Raw genomic sequence first — 17,150 nt, forward strand, 5'->3', positions numbered from 1 at the left:
ACTAGTCCGAATCACTCTCTTTAACTTTAGGGCTGTGTAACTCTCTCTTACTGGATTAGGGAACATCCCCACCTGGGAACTCCGTAAGTACTGTAGCAGATCCTGTTGCTGCCCAGCCACATAACCCCTTAACCTCAGAATCTCTAAGTTCACTTGAAGCTTTGGTGGCCAGTACGTGCACGCACTGCTAGATTCCCACCTTAAGCTCCCACATTTCTCAATTTTACTGCTCTAGGCAGCCCAGAAGTACTGGGATTTTATGCACCCAAGGGCAATCCTCAAACACAAAGGGAGGAAAATTGGTGGACAAATGTTCCAGCTTCCATTAGCCCAGCGGGACAATTCTAAGTGAGCTCTATGACACTGGTGTTCTACCTGGTTTCTTTAAAGCTCCCAGTGGGACTGAGCTCAGTAACTCCCAATGGAAACTCACTCATAAAAGCATCCTTTATCAGCCTTCCAACCTTTCATTCTCCATTCTCCCCATGCCCTCACTTGTCCTTCTTGGTATCATCTCCAAAATAAACTACCAGCACCTAAGGTCCTCGCTCGGGTTGCTTTTGATTAATATCAAACTTAAGCAGACATGTCTGGCTCAATGGGGGTAAAAAATGACATGTGATCTTTCACCTCCAAACTTGTTTTTTCTTACTCTCTCAAAGTTGTTTCTGAAAAATATCTGATACTCAATCACCTGAGTCAGAAACCCAGATACTCTTCTGAGTTTTGCATTTGCTCTGTATCTATCACCAATGGCCTTGCCTTCAACTGAGCTAAAAGGATCGCTTCTTACTTGGTCTCACTGCCTGCAGTCTCCCTGTCTCTTAGACCCCCCACCCCACTCTCCAGTCTCCACAGAGGTAACGTAATCTGATGGTGGCACCTCTCTTCTCCTTCCCCCTTATAAGTTAAACCCTTCAGTGGTTCCCTAAGTGCATGGCTATAGAGCAGGCTTTTTGTGAAGCATAGATCTCCCTTAGCAACCTCACTCATGCTTATTTGTTCAGGCTCACCTTCAGCCAGACCCCCATTTGCATTCTGTGTTCTAGCAAAACCAAATACTTCCAATTTTCTGTAAGTGCTGGTGGCTACCTGCCTGGAATCACCCTCTTACTCTTGCCCATTTGGCTGTCTCCTACTCTAATTTAAAAATGTAGTTTACAACAAATCTCTAGGAAAGCTACCTCAAATACCTTCCATTGCTGACCCACACAAGTCTGTGTCCTTTTCTATGTTCTCTGATCCTTTGTCGTAACTTTTAACCCAACGTTTTGCATCTTATAAGGATATTATTTGTTTTTATGTCCTGGAACACACTAAGAAATGAATAATTTTTTGCTTAACTAATCAATGACTATAAGTAGTGAAGTACAGATACTTGTTCTGACTTATTACCAAACCTTCAGTGTCTCACATGTTATAGATGCACTTAGCAATCAGATACGAAAGTAAACCTCATTATGAATCTTTTTTCCTTCTTGACAAATAATCCATTCTTGATTTAGGAGAGTGTATGCAAAATATTGTTTGATTCAGAAAAATATGTTATTTTCTTCAATTTTGATTTCAAAAATTCACACCATATGTATTAATTTTTAAATATGAAAAGCCCTCTGTTATATATGAATACAAACTCATATTATTTGGGAACAATAAACAATATCCAATATCTTGGGTACTAATAAAATCAGATGTATTATTAACAGATTATATATGACCATAACAAACATGTGTATACATGTTTGAAGAGAGAGAGAGAAAGAGAGAGAGAGAGGTGACAATACCTACACATATTAGTTAATCTTGCATATGGAAAAGAACTGTGGTCAGATAAGATCCGATTTTGAACACCAAATTAACTATTTACTCATTTGAAGATTTGAGTGAGTTACTGTACTTGGTCTGTCTCAGATTTCCTATTAAAACCCATACTTTATAAAGTTTTTGTAAGATAAAATGATATGATACACATATAAATATTTCATCCATGTCTAGAACTTGAAAGTTTCTACAACCTGGAAGCTGAGCTAATATCTAAATTATTCCTCATTTTGACTGAGAGGCATAAAGGTATTTGCTAGTCTTTATGCAAATTAGTTTAAAGAGATTTTTCACTCTTCTCGTCATACCTCTTCATGTAGTTCTCTCCAACGAGAATTAAATGTCTCGAGTTCCTCATTGATCAGTTCATCCATGACTCCGCCATCTGTTAGGGTCTGTGCCAATATGCGAATCTGATTTGGGTTATCCTCTGAATGTTGCATCAAATTTTCGAGTGACTGAAATACATTTGCAATAATTACTATTTCACTTCTTTTTCTAAATCCATTGAACTAACCCAAAATGCTCAGTATCTTCTGATTTACATATAATTAAGTTATAAGCAACTTAAAGCAATATTTAATTGGGATAACAAAACATGAAAGATCATTGTTATTTCAAAACTATGATGTTGCTCCATGTGAATCTTCATGGGCTTGAGGCAGAACTATGGAATGGGGTACATAAAAAATGATTCACGGCTACCTTCTTCTCTGAGGCTCTCTACTATAAAACCTGGAAGTTAAGACACTCAATTTCCCAACTTCTCTTATAGCTAGTGATGGCCAAGTGACATGATTCTGACAATGTACATAGGTACAAATTCAAGAGCAGAGTTTCCCTTCTCACATTAAAAAAAAGTCACAGTACTTTAGAAGAAATCCCTCTGGCCTTCACACTTTTTCACACATACACAGCTTAGAGGTAAAGTAGCCATCTTTGGACTGGGAAACAATAAAAACAAGGATGAGGTCCTTCAATCTGTTCATTTAGTAGGATAAGTGCATGATCACATCCTTTGTTCTGGCCATGATCCTTTTACTCATGCGGTATAACTTTGCAAGTTTGTTTCATCTTTTTTGGAAGATGCTTCACACTGTTAGTTCACAGCGAATGTTTGGTCACTGAACATCTCTGAATAGGACAGGGACATAATTATAGTCTATTTGAGGCCTCTCTCATTGTTCTTTGATACCTCTTCAAGTTTTACAATTCTCTTGCAAAAGTAAGGAAGTTGGATATAATCATGCCCAGGTTTCTGCTGCAATGTCCTAGGATTCCAATTCTATTCAGTCAAAAACATTTCACATTTTCTTCACATTTTGATTAATTTAGGTACCTTATTTTAGCAGATTTACAAAGGGGCTGCACTACAAGTGGCTCTACACACAATACATAGGCTAAAACTACATATTCATTACATATAAAGGATTAGCCAAAAGTACAATAAAATGCATAGGACATAACTGATTATCAGAAATTCACATAAATCAAAGCTTATACATGCAAACTCCTTTAAATTTTACTTTTTAAAGATCTCCAAAATAAACCTTGAAAATGTACTAAAATTCTCTATGTACTAAAATGTATGAACATTTTAAAGATACATTTCCAATATCAAAGCATGCCTATTTAATACCTTGAAACATTCTATAAGGTATAAATTTATGATTTTAAATAATTAAAAAATATGTTCCAACTCAGTGAAGGTAGCTTTTAAACTGGAAATAATGTTTTACATTATCATCCTGTTTATCTCTACTCCAATGGAGCAAAACTGCATTCAAACTGTCTTCACAAGGTCTGTAGTAGATTTAAGCAGGTAAAGAAAAATGTCAACATAGAACATAGTGATATAGCAAAAGGCATATGTCCTCTCTAAGAGGTTATTTAAATTCTCTTTAAAACCTCAACACTGGAAGGTTCAGAGAGGAATCAAAGGTTTCATCCCAAGTGCTGGTGCTGGGGAAGGCATAGCAACTATACTCTCTGCCTGGTTTTCTTTGAATTTATTTTCTATTTGATTCTTGACATCTTTCAATAATGCATATTAATTATCACAATTATATTAATTCACAACTTACATCTAGCACCTCAGAGATTTCCTCAGCTCCACCAGGAATATTTTCAGTGGCCTTAAGTTTAAATTCTACTTCATTTAGCCACTTGTTTGCCTTCTCCAAGTATGACAATAACTCATGCCAACATGCCCAAACTTCCTGTGAAAGAAATGTATATCACAGATGAAATATTTTGATAGAACAGTGAGTGTGCAATTTTGCCGTTTCCATTTTTAAAACTTCTAACAATAAAACATATTTTATATTTTTCACCTTTTCTTTGTAGATCATTGAAAATGCAACTAGTCATTTTGAGCATCTAATATGTCTATAATTACAAATCATTAAGGAAACATTTTATTACATGAATAAATTCAAGACTCAGTGATTTACTTTTTTAAATAAAAAATAATTCATCAACATTACAGTCTGGGAAATAGAAAAAATAAAAACATATATAAAACTGCACGTATAAACCTAACATCCTAACACATCAAGTATTACCACTTTCTGTGACCTCCTCTAAATTTTATCATATATAAATAACTAGTTAAAAGTAAAGTATGGATTTAACTATAGCTCTCTTTTTAATAAACATTATATCCTATATTTTTTTTCTATATTATTAGGAAGATATATTTTTTAATAAAAATCTAAGGTTTCATTTAAGTAGCTATAGTTTGGTTTCCTTAGTTTTGTTTGCTATTATATCTTTCTGGTGACCATCATCATGTGTATGGATTTTTCCATATTTTAAATTATTTCCTTGTGGTATATTATTAGAAATATGAATACGAACTATTTTGAGGATATGATTATTTTTCAATGGCTTTTGATATACACTGAAAAAACTAATTAATATTCAAAAGTACTCATATATGAAAAAGCAAAATTTTAAGACTGCTACCAGAAGAATATAGAAGAGACTTTTTTTGACCTTGGGATGGGGAAGAATATCTAAAATAAGACATTCTGTAAAAACTGACCATAAGAAAGATATAAATACATTTAATTACATTAGAATTAAAACCTACTTATCAAAGAACACAAGAAAGAAATTGAAAAACAGCCTCAAACTTGAAGAAAACAACTGCAAAACTGGAAATAGATGAATATGAAAGGAACACTGAATCAGTTAAAAGATGAACAAATAACCTAATAGAAAAATGAAACAAAATCCTGAACCAGTATTTTAAAGAAAAAGATACATGTGATAAACATTCACAAATATGTTCAGACTCATTAGTAACCAGGAGAATGTATGTCAGGATTACAGTGAGATATTTAACATGTTGACTGACACAAATGAGAAGTTTGACAATTCCAAGTGTGAAAGAAGATACACATTAACACAAATTTGTATTTATTGCTGGTGGGTGTGTATACTAGAATGATCATTTTGGAAAACAATGTCATTCCCAGTAAGGTGAATATTCACATACCTAACAACCCAGCAACTCCACTTTTCCATACACATCCTCAGAGAAACTGGTTTGGATGGACAACAAAGAGAGTTACAAGAATGTTCATTTCAGTACTTTTTGTAATAACCAAAATAAAAAAAAGAAGGAAAAGAACCTTAATGTCCAGTGGCAAGAAAATGTACAAATACACTGTATCATATTTACACAGAGAATACAGAAGCAAAAATGAAAACTTCACCAAAAAGAACCATATGGATGAGGCCCAGACACAAAAATGTTGAGCAAAAAGAGCTAGCCCCAGAAAATGATATATTATAGGTTACCACTTTCTACAACCCTCAAAACAAGCAAAGTTGAGCAGTATATTGTTTAGGCACCCACATATGTATGATAAATTTTTTTAAGCAGAGAAATAATAAAGACAATTTTCTGGATTAGGGTTATGTCTGCTGGGAAAAAGTAGGAAGATACATTAGAGGATAAGAATATTAAAAGAGTCATTTTCCATTAGCTTGGAGATTGGTAGTATTGGGCAAATTTATAGATATAGCAGTGCAATCACTACCACCTGCAACCCCTCCCCCACAACCAAAAATGAAGCATAGGAAGGAAGTTTTATTTTAGGAGAAACTAAAAATTCTATCAGATTCCCCATATTTTCACCTTTGCTCATAGCCCTTGCAAATGATGGAGAACATTCTCTCTCTAACTGATGAAAAGTATCAGTCTAACCTGCCTTGCCAGCCTACCAATTCTTGCTTAGTGTTTTATGTACAGTTTATTACAGAAAGTGAAATTAAGTATTTTGCTTTAAAAAGTGATAGAAATCTTAAATCTGGGTCATTTCCAGCTCATGCTGGACTACAGGCTGTCTTCCTTCTGGGCAAAGATCACAGTGGGAAAATATAAATATCCCATCTAATACCCAAGGGTACGTTAGAGCTTTGAAGATAAGGAGATGCGATTGGTAACGTGTCTTATTAACTTTGGTGCAGATTGAGATAACGAACTACCTTGCTGATTTAACCATCAGGATGGATGGCCTCTTGTGTCCTCAATGCATCTGAAGGACACAGCTGGAGAGGCTGAATGTACTGGCTTTACAGGTCACCTTTGCAAAATAAAATATAGTCTTGCAGCCTGAATTGGAGCTAAAAGCCACTTAGAATAACTGTTAAGTTTAACAATTTGGAACTTAAAATTACCTTGAAATCACCAAATTCAAAGTGGCTTTGAAGAAAGTACAAATGAAAAAGGAAACTTCCACTCAAAATGGAGCTGATGTGGTAATCCCTCCCCCCAACCTGCTCCAGTCATATTAAAATGCTAGATAAAATATTTAAAAGAAACCTTTTAAATTCACAGCTGATTTATGAAACAAGTATGAAAAATCCTCAGGTGGCAGAAATAAAAGGGGAAGTTAAGTGCACCAAAGGTTGGGAAACCAAGCTTAACAAAATACTGGCATATCAGAACATAAAAGCTGGGGTATTCAAAACTAATTTGGGATGGGAAAAGAGGCATTGGTCTCATGCATTCCAGGGAGATGGAAAAGCATAAAGCTGGGTGTCACCTATCCTGGAAACAAGAACTATAAAATCCCCATCCACTGGAGTATAAGGAATTAGCAAGAAAGCTGAGGATCCTTTGGATTTTGGTTGGAAAATAAGGATCCACCCGTAAGGAAGTGAAACTTAAGTTTATATCACACACGAGGATAGAACATAACATCTCTCAGACTCCAGTAGGGACAAACAGAAAGGACTCATAAGGACCCTCCAATAGCCTAGCACAGAAGGGATTTCCAGTAAAATATAATTCCTACTACAGATGAGCTCACAAACAAAAAAATTACAAGCCGTGTGACAAAATTCACTACCATTAGAGGGAGTCAACAGTTGTAACAAATGGTAGAATCCATACATTGTGATCAGGGATAACAGAACAATTTTTTTAAAAATTTATAATAAATAAGTTGAGCCTGGTGATAAAAGTTGCCAGTAGGATCTACTTCAGACTAACAACCAGAATTCATACTTAAGAAATAAAAGGGCTAAGTTCCCTACATTCCATGTTGGTAAAACTTCTGCTAGATGTTTCTACAAGCCCTCATCTATAGAGAGCCGGCTAACGGGGAGGGCACTGGGGGAACATGAAGAGAGGAGAATTTGAAAAGTTAGGCAATCCTTTTTTCTTACCTTTTTATGTTTAGGGGAAACTCATCTGGTCCCTTGGTCCCTTTTCTTTACAGGATCTAAAAGAACAATGCTCTTCAAGTGGGTGGGTATATTCAGAAAGGAATGGTTGACATGCGTTCCCTACTGAGATGCTGGTATGGCCAAAGAGGAATCAAGGACAACTATTTCACATTTCTCATTCCTAAGAGTTACGTAATATGGGATCTGCCAGTGCCCACAGGCTGATTTGAGATATAGTGGGTAAGACAAAAAGATTTAATTTTCAACATGGTATAAGGCTATTGGCAAGAGTCAGTCTGAAATTCTTGTTGAATACTCCAAGGTTATCATGTATGCTTAGGAAATCTTTTCTAGGGTTCAAAGTCCATGTGAACAAGGCCAACTGGGCTCTCCATCAGACCACAACAAACCTATAGAGAACAAGCCAGACCAGTAGTGATAACCTATAGAGTCTGGTGATAACAGACCCATCATCACAGATGTGTGTGGGTGTTAACAAAAAAGTTAACAGCAACTGCAGCCAGCCAAAGAAAGAACATCAGATGAAGAGGATTTTTCCTTCCTTATCCTCCCATATACTAAAATTAGAAGATTACTATCCAGAAATTGAGAGAAGAGGACTGTAAGATCTTTTTTTCTCACTCCCACATCTGTATAAATTACTGACCCCACAAGATTAAGTTGGTGGAAGATTTTAATAAAGTATGAGATCAAAATTTATATGAGACTTTTAGGGCTTCCCTGGTGGCACAGTGGTTAAGAATCCGCCTGCCAATGCAGGAGACACGGGTTTGAGCCCTGGTCCAGGAAGATCCCACATGCCGCAGAGCAATGAAGCCCGTGCACCACAACTACTGAGCCTGCACTCTAGAGCCTGCGAGCCACAACTACTGAGCCTGCATGCCTAGAGCCCGTGCTCCGCAACAAGAGAAGCCACTGCAATGAGAAGCCCATGCACTGCAACGAAGAGTAGCCCCCGCTCGCTGCAACTAAAGAAAGCCCGAGCACAGCAACGAAGACCAAACACAGTCAAAAAGAGAAAAACAATACCATATGCAGCCAAAAATAAAATTAAAAAAATAAAAACAAAAAATTTATATGAGACTTTTAATAACTAAAAGTAAATGAAAACTTACAGAGAGATTAACCAAGATGGCGGAGTAGAAGGACATGCTGTCACTCCCTCTTGCGAGAGCACCAGAATCACAACTGGCTGCTGGACAATCATTGACAGGAAGACCCTGGACTTCACCAAGGAGGATACCCCACGTCCAAGGACAGAGGAGAAGCCACAGTGAGACGGTAGGAGGGGCGCAATCAGAGTAAAATCAAACCCCATAACTGCTGGGTGGGTGACTCACAGACTGGCGAACACTTATACCACAGAAGTCCACCCACTGGAGTAAAGGTTCTGAGCCCCATGTCAGGCTTCCCAACCTGGGGGTCAGGCAACGGGAGGAGGAATTCCTAGAGAATCAGACTTTGAAGCCTAGTGGGAATTGGATTGCAGGACTTTGACGGGACTGGGGGAAACAGAGATCCCACTCTTGGAGGGCACACACAAAGTAATGTGTGCATCAGGACCCAGGGGAAGGAGCAGTGAGCCTGGGGGAGACTGAACCAGACCTACCTGCTGGTGTTGGGGGGTGTCCTGCAGAGGCGAGTGGTGGCTCTGTTTCACCGTGGGGATAAGGACACTGGCAGCAGAGGTTCTGGGAAGTTCTCCTTGGCGTGAGCCCTCCCAGAGTCTGCCATTAACCCCACCAAAGAGCACGGGTAGGCTCCAGTGTTGGGTTGCCTCAGGCAAAACAGCCAACAGGGAGGGAACCCAGCCCCACCCATCAACAGTCAAGTGGATTAAGGTTTTACTGAGCTCTGACCACCACAGCAACAGGGAGGGAACCCAGCCCCACCCATCAACAGTCAAGTGGATTAAGGTTTTACTGAGCTCTGACCGCCACAGCAACAGTCAGCTCTACCCACCACCAGAGCCTCCCATCAAGCCTCTTAGATAGCCTCAACCACCAGAGGGCAGACAACAGAAGCAAGAAAAACTATAATCCTGCAGCCTGTGGACCAAAAACCACAGTTACAGAAAGATAGAGAAGATGAAAAGGCAGAGGGCTATGTACCAGATGAAGGAACAAGAAAAAACCCCAGAAAAACAACTAAATGAAGTGGAGATAGGCAACCTTCCAGAAAAAGAATTCAGAATAATGATAGTGAAGATGATCCAGGACCTCGGAATAAGAATGGAGGCAAAGATTGAGAAGATGCAAGAAATGATTAACAAAGACCTAGAAGAATTAAAGAACAAACAAACAGAGATGACCAATACAATAACTGAAATGAAAACTACACTAGAAGGAATCAATAGCAGAATAACTGAGGCAGAAGAACGGATAAGTGACCTGGAAGACAGAATGATGGAATTCACTGCTGCGGAACAGACTAAAGAAAAAAGAATGAAAAGAAATGAAGACAGCCTAAGAGACCTCTGGGACAACATTAAACGCAACAACATTCGCATTATAGGGGTCCCAGAAGGAGAAGAGAGAGAGAAAGGACCAGAGAAAATATTTGAAGAGATTATAGTCGAAAACTTCCCTAACATGGGAAAGGAAATAGCCACCCAAGTCCAGGAAGCGCAGAGAGTCCCATACAGGATAAACCCAAGGAGAAACACGCCGAGACACATAGTAATCAAAGTGGCAAAAATTAAAGACAAAGAAAAATTATTGAAAGCAGCAAGGGAAAGACGACAAATAACATACAAGGGAACTCCCATAAGGTTAACAGCTGATTTCTCAGCAGAAACTCTGCAAGCCAGAAGGGAGTGGCATGATATACTTAAAGTGATGAAAGGGAAGAACATACAACCAAGATTACTCTACCCGGCAAGGATCTCATTTAGATTTGATGGAGAAATCAAAAGCTTTACAGACAAGCAAAAGCTAAGAGAATTCAGCACCACCAAACCAGCTCTACAACAAATGCTAAAGGAACTTCTCTAAGTGGGAAACACAAGAGAAGAAAAGGACCTACAAAAACAAACCCAAAACAATTAAGAAAATGGTCATAGGAACATACATATCGATTATTACCTTAAACGTGAATGGATTAAATGCCCCAACCAAAAGACATAGACTGGCTGAATGGATACAAAAACAAGACCCATATATATGCTGTCTACAAGAGACCCACTTTAGACCTAGGGACACATACAGACTGAAAGTGAGGGGATGGAAAAAGATATTCCATGCAAATGGAAATCAAAAGAAAGCTGGAGTAGCTATACTCATATCAGATAAAATAGACTTTAAAATAAAGAATGTTACAAGAGACAAGGAAGGACACTACATAATGATCCAGGGATCAATCCAAGAAGAAGATATAACAATTATAAATATATATGCACCCAACATAGGAGCACCTCAATACATAAGGCAACTGCTAACAGCTATAAAAGAGGAAATCGACAGTAACACAATAATAGTGGGGGACTTTAACACCTCACTTACACCAATGGACAGATCATCCAAAATGAAAATAAATAAGGAAACAGAAGCTTTAAATGACACAATAGACCAGATAGATTTAATTGATATATATCGGACATTCCATCCAAAAACAGCAGATTACACGTTCTTCTCAAGTGCGCACGGAACATTCTCCAAGATAGATCACATCTTGGGTCACAAATCAAGCCTCAGTAAATTTAAGAAAATTGAAATCATATCAAGCATCTTTTCTGACCACAACGCTATGAGATTAGAAATGAATTACAGGGAAAAAAACGTAAAAAGGACAAACACATGGAGGCTAAACAATACGTTACTAAATAACCAAGAGATCACTGAAGAAATCAAACAGGAAATCAAAAAATACCTAGAGACAAATGACAATGAAAACACGACGACCCAAAACCTATGGGATGCAGCAAAAGCAGTTCTAAGAGGGAAGTTTATAGCTATACAAGCCTATCTAAAGAAACAAGAAAAAGCTCAAGTAAACAATCTAACCTTACACTTAAAGAAACTAGAGAAAGAAGAACAAACAAAACCCAAAGTTAGCAGAAGGAAAGAAATCATAAAGATCAGAGCAGAAATAAATGAAATAGAAACAAAGAAAACAATAGCAAAGATCAATAAAACTAAAAGTTGGTTCTTTGAGAAGATAAACAAAATTGATAAGCCTTTAGCCAGACTCATCAAGAAAAAGAGGGAGAGGACTCAAATCAATAAAATCAGAAATGAAAAAGGAGAAGTTACAACAGACACTGCAGAAATACAAAGCATCCTAAGAGACTACTACAAGCAACTTTATGCCAATAAAATGGACAACCTGGAAGAAATGGACAAATTCTTAGAAAGGTATAACCTTCCAAGACTGAACCAGGAAGAAATAGAAAATATGAACAGACCAATCACAAGTAATGAAATTGAAACTGTGATTAAAAATCTTCCAACAAACAAAAGTCCAGGACCAGACGGCTTCACAGGTGAATTCTATCAAACATTTAGAGAAGAGCTAACACCCATCCTTCTCAAACTCTTCCAAAAAATTGCAGAGGAAGGAACACTCCCAAACTCATTCTATGAGGCCACCATCACCCTGATACCAAAACCAGACAAAGACACTACAAAAAAAGAAAATTACAGACCAATATCACTGATGAATATAGATGCAAAAATCCTCAACAAAATACTAGCAAACAGAATCCAACAACACATTAAAAGGATCATACACCACGATCAAGTGGGATTTATCCCAGGGATGCAAGGATTCTTCAATATACGCAAATCAATCAATGTGATACACCATATTAACAAATTGAAGAATAAAAACCATATGATCATCTCAATAGATGCAGAAAAAGCTTTTGACAAAATTCAACACCCATTTCTGATAAAAACTCTCCAGAAAGTGGGCATAGAGGGAACCTACCTCAACATAATAAAGGCCATATATGACAAACCCACAGCAAACATCATTCTCAATGGTGAAAAACTGAAAGCATTTCCTCTAAGATCAGGAACGAGACAAGGATGTCCACTCTCACCACTATTATTCAACATAGTTTTGGAAGTCCTAGCCACGGCAATCAGAGAAGAAAAAGAAATAAAAGGAATACAAATTGGAAAAGAAGAAGTAAAACTGTCACTGTTTGCGGATGACATGATACTATACATAGAGAATCCTAAAACTGCCACCAGAAAACTGCTAGAGCTAATTAATGAATATGGTAAAGTTGCAGGATACAAAATTAATGCACAGAAATCTCTTGCATTCCTATACACTAATGATGAAAAATCTGAAAGAGAAATTATGGAAACACTCCCATTTACCATTGCAACAAAAAGAATAAAATACCTAGGAATAAACCTACCTAGGGAGACAAAAGACCTGTATGCCGAAAACTATAAGACACTGATGAAAGAAATTAAAGATGATACCAACAGATGGAGAGATATACCATGTTCTTGGATTGGAAGAATCAACATTGTGAAAATGAGTATACTACCCAAAGCAATCTACAGATTCAACGCAATCCCTATCAAATTACCAATGGCATTTTTTACGGAGCTAGAACAAATCATCTTAAAATTTGTATGGAGACACAAAAGACCCCGAATAGGCAAAGCAGTCTTGAGGCAAAAAAATGGAGCTGGAGGAATCAGACTCCCTGACTTCAGACTATACTACAAAGCTACAGTAATCAAGACAATATGGTACTGGCACAAAAACAGAAACATAGATCAATGGAACAAGATAGAAAGCCCAGACATTAACCCACGCACCTATGGTCAACTAATCTATGACAAAGGAGGCAAAGATATACAATGGAGAAAAGACAGTCTCTTCAATAAGTGGTGCTGGGAAAACTGGACAGCTACATGTAAAAGAATGAAATTAGAATACTCCCTAACACCATACACAAAAATAAACTCAAAATGGATTAGAGACCTAAATATAAGACTGGACACTATAAAACTCTTAGAGGAAAACATAGGAAGAACACTCTTTGACATAAATCACAGCAAGATCTTTTTTGATCCACCTCCTAGAGTAATGGAAATAAAAACAAAAATAAACAAGTGGGACCTAATGAAACTTCAAAGCTTTTGCACAGCAAAGGAAACCATAAACAAGACGAAAAGACAACCCTCAGAATGGGAGAAAATATTTGCAAATGAATCAACGGACAAAGGATTAATCTCCAAAATATATAAACAGCTCATTCAGCTCGATATCAAAGAAACAAACACCCCAATCCAAAAATGGGCAGAAGACCTAAATAGACATTTCTCCAAAGAAGACATACAGATGGCCACGAAGCACATGAAAAGATGCTCAACATCACTAATTATTAGAGAAATGCAAATCAAAACTACAATGAGGTATCACCTCACTCCTGTTAGAATGGGCATCATCAGAAAATCTACAAACAACAAATGCTGGAGAGGGTGTGGTGAAAAGGGAACCCTCTTGCACTGTTGGTGGGAATGTAAATTGATACAGCCACTATGGAGAACAATATGGAGGTTCCTTAAAAAACTAAAAATAGAATTACCATATGACCCAGCAATCCCACTACTGGGCATATACCCAGAGAAAACCGTAATTCAAAAAGACACATGCACCCGAATGTTCATTGCAGCACTATTTACAATAGCCAGGTCATGGAAGCAACCTAAATGCCCATCAACAGACGAATGGATAAAGAAGATGTGGTACATATATACAATGGAATATTACTCAGCCATAAAAAGGAACGAAATTGAGTCATTCGTTGAGACGTGGATGGATCTAGAGACTGTCATACAGAGTGAAGTAAGTCAGAAAGAGAAAAACAAATATCGTATATTAATGCATGTATGCGGAACCTAGAAAAATGGTACAGATGAGCCAGTTTGCAGGGCAGAAGTTGAGACACAGATGTAGAGAATGGACATATGGACACCAAGGGGGGAAAACTGCGGTGGGGTGGGGATGGTGGTGTGCTGAATTGGGCGATTGGGATTGACATGTATACACTGATGTGTATAAAACTGATGCCTAATAAGAACCTGCAGTATAAAAAAACAAACAAAACAACTAATACTAAACTTTCATTGGGTTATTTGTATGGAAATATGTTAATATAAATGTTTCAGACATTACATGAAATTTCTAAAAATCTTATATTTGTATTTGTATGGAAATATGTATGGAAATATGTTAATATAAATGTTTCAGACATTACATGAAATTTCTAAAAATCATATTTGTATTTGTATGGAAATATGTATGGAAATATGTTAATATAAATGTTTCAGACATTACATGAAATTTCTAAAAATCTTATATTTGTACTTGTATGGAAAGGTATAATGTTATAAGTAATAATCCTAGTTATTACTTTAAAATGTATATCTCAGAAATAACTAATTTTCTTGTCAACTGCATTATTATGAACTGTCATCAAATCTTTAACCGTGGTCATTTTTAAGTCTTTTGTCATTTACAGACAGTTCTGGGTGTACTCTGATGATTTTGCAAATATGTTCCTATAAAAGGGTTTCATCTTCAAGAAATACATGGAAAAGACTCTGACAAGTACAGGTTTCTGGTAACGGACTGTACTGCTGAACTGAATGAATAAGCATTTTCAGAACTCTAATGAAAAACTGATGAACTCATAAAAGTGCTAACAAAAGATCAAGATGAAAAAAAAAATTAATTACATGGGACTGAGTGAACTGATGAGGATGAGTATAATTTTTGTGACTTTCTGTCTGAATTAAAAAAAAAAAAAAAAAATTCCACAAGGACTCAGAGGCAAAGAATATACAAATCAATTTTCACTGCAAAGTAAAGGAGCTGTTGTTACAGTGGAGGATTACTGGACTGAATGTCAATACTATGACATAGTATGAGTGTGTTTCATGTTTGGTAATTGCAATCATTGTTGCTTTTGTTGTGGTCATCCATGTACGATGCTTGGTGTCAGTCGATTTACCTCTTGTAAAAATAAAATACAGTGTGTGTGTGTGAAAAAAAAAAAAAAAACTTACAGGATCACACTGAAATACTGATTAAAAAGCCAACTATAGGCAAAAAATGGAGTTTAACCTGGTTGGTTTTAGTTACTGGAAAACCAAAACTGTTTCATGCTTATTACTCATTAAGTTGAGATTTCTCAACCAACTATATTACATAAGTTTAAATTGTTTAAAGGAAAAAACAGAATTACACAAAAGCAGAAGATTATGCAAAAGAGACAGATTGGCAAAACACCTAAGTAAAACATTGAGAAATGGAAAATACAGCCTTTGAAAAAATTCAAACACACACACATATAGATAGATGTGAATGCAGAGATGAATGTATTTATATATCAAAGCATAAATTATGCACTAGGCAGGTGAAGAGAAAATTTGAGAACTGGAAGACGGATTTTAGAAAATTACCCAAAATCCAAAAGATAGAGATAGAAATATAGAAAATATTAAAAAGAAGCCAAGAATCTGAATACAGGATGGGGAAATTCTTCATAGATCTAATAAAGGTTCCCCTAGGAAGGAATGGAGAGATTAGGAGAAAGAAAACCTCCAAAAAAGTTTTTTGGAGACCACCAAAGAAAGAAAGAATCTTTCTTTTCTTATTAATACACCAGGTGACAAAGTATAAATGAAAGCAAATTACACATAGATAAATAGACTGAAACTGCAAAGCATCAAAGACAAAGAGAAAATGGAAATGTACCTGAGAAAATTATAAAGAAACGATAATTTGGCAGCAGACTTCTTGACAGCAAGACATTTCAGAAGAAAACAGAATAACATTTTTCAGTGTTGTAAAAAAATAACTCCCCTAGCATAATTATATGCTCAGCTAGGCCATTCCTCAACACTGAGAGCAAAAAAAAAAGGCATTTTCAGTCATACAAAGTCTGAGAGCACTTGCTATTCACACTCAATGAAAGAGCAGAAGCAAAAGAAGGCTACGGAAAAGCAAAAATCATCACAGAAATTGGTAAAATAGTGATGGCAAATCTAAATAAATGCTAATAATAATAATTTCAACAACACAGTGGCAACAGCACTGACTAATTTAGAGGGATAAGAAATAGGGTCCAACAACAATATGGAAGATGGGAAATAAATTCAGAGTTAAATGATTCTAGTGGTTCTGCTATATCATTGTTAGGTGTGTAGAAATATTTATTATTGGTGGACTTTGTGGATTAAGGTATGCAAGATAATATTGTAATTAGGGGTTCCATTAAAATAAATAGCATATGTATTCCAAACCAGTGGAGAAGGAATAAAGAGAGACTAAATAACTTGATAACTTTAACACAAAGAGGAAAGTTTAGAAGTGTCCTTACAGATGAGAAATGAAAGGATAATTCATAAAAAATCTTGAAAATTTTGTTATTAATATGAAAATTAATTAATTTTGGAAAACGTACCCCAAAACAGATTTCTGGAGGAGTAGCATATTTCTTTTAACATCTTTATCAGAGTATAATTGCTTTACAGTGTTGTGTTAGTTTCTGCTATATTAACAAAGTGAATCAGCTATATGTATACATATATCCCCATATCCCCTCCCTCTGGCATCTCCCTCCCACCCTCCCAACCCCATCCCTCTAGGTGGTC

General features: G+C 36.5%; 1 protein-coding gene across 6 annotated transcripts in view; it reads right to left on the reverse strand.

Annotated features, from left to right (window-relative positions):
- The window catches only part of DMD (dystrophin), a 2,476,968-nt gene that overhangs the window by 1,327,858 nt on the left and 1,131,960 nt on the right, over positions 1 to 17,150 (reverse strand). For all 6 annotated transcript variants that reach the window (XM_059910880.1, XM_059910875.1, XM_059910877.1 and 3 more), the window contains 2 exons: positions 3,906 to 4,040; positions 2,130 to 2,279 (listed from right to left, as the gene is read on the reverse strand). In XM_059910880.1, coding sequence (XP_059766863.1) covers positions 2,130 to 2,279; positions 3,906 to 4,040 — 285 coding nt within the window. The remainder of the gene's footprint in view (positions 1 to 2,129; positions 2,280 to 3,905; positions 4,041 to 17,150) is intronic.

Source organism: Balaenoptera ricei, chromosome X (genome assembly GCF_028023285.1).
Source record: "Balaenoptera ricei isolate mBalRic1 chromosome X, mBalRic1.hap2, whole genome shotgun sequence".
NCBI classification, from domain to species: Eukaryota; Metazoa; Chordata; class Mammalia; order Artiodactyla; family Balaenopteridae; genus Balaenoptera; species Balaenoptera ricei.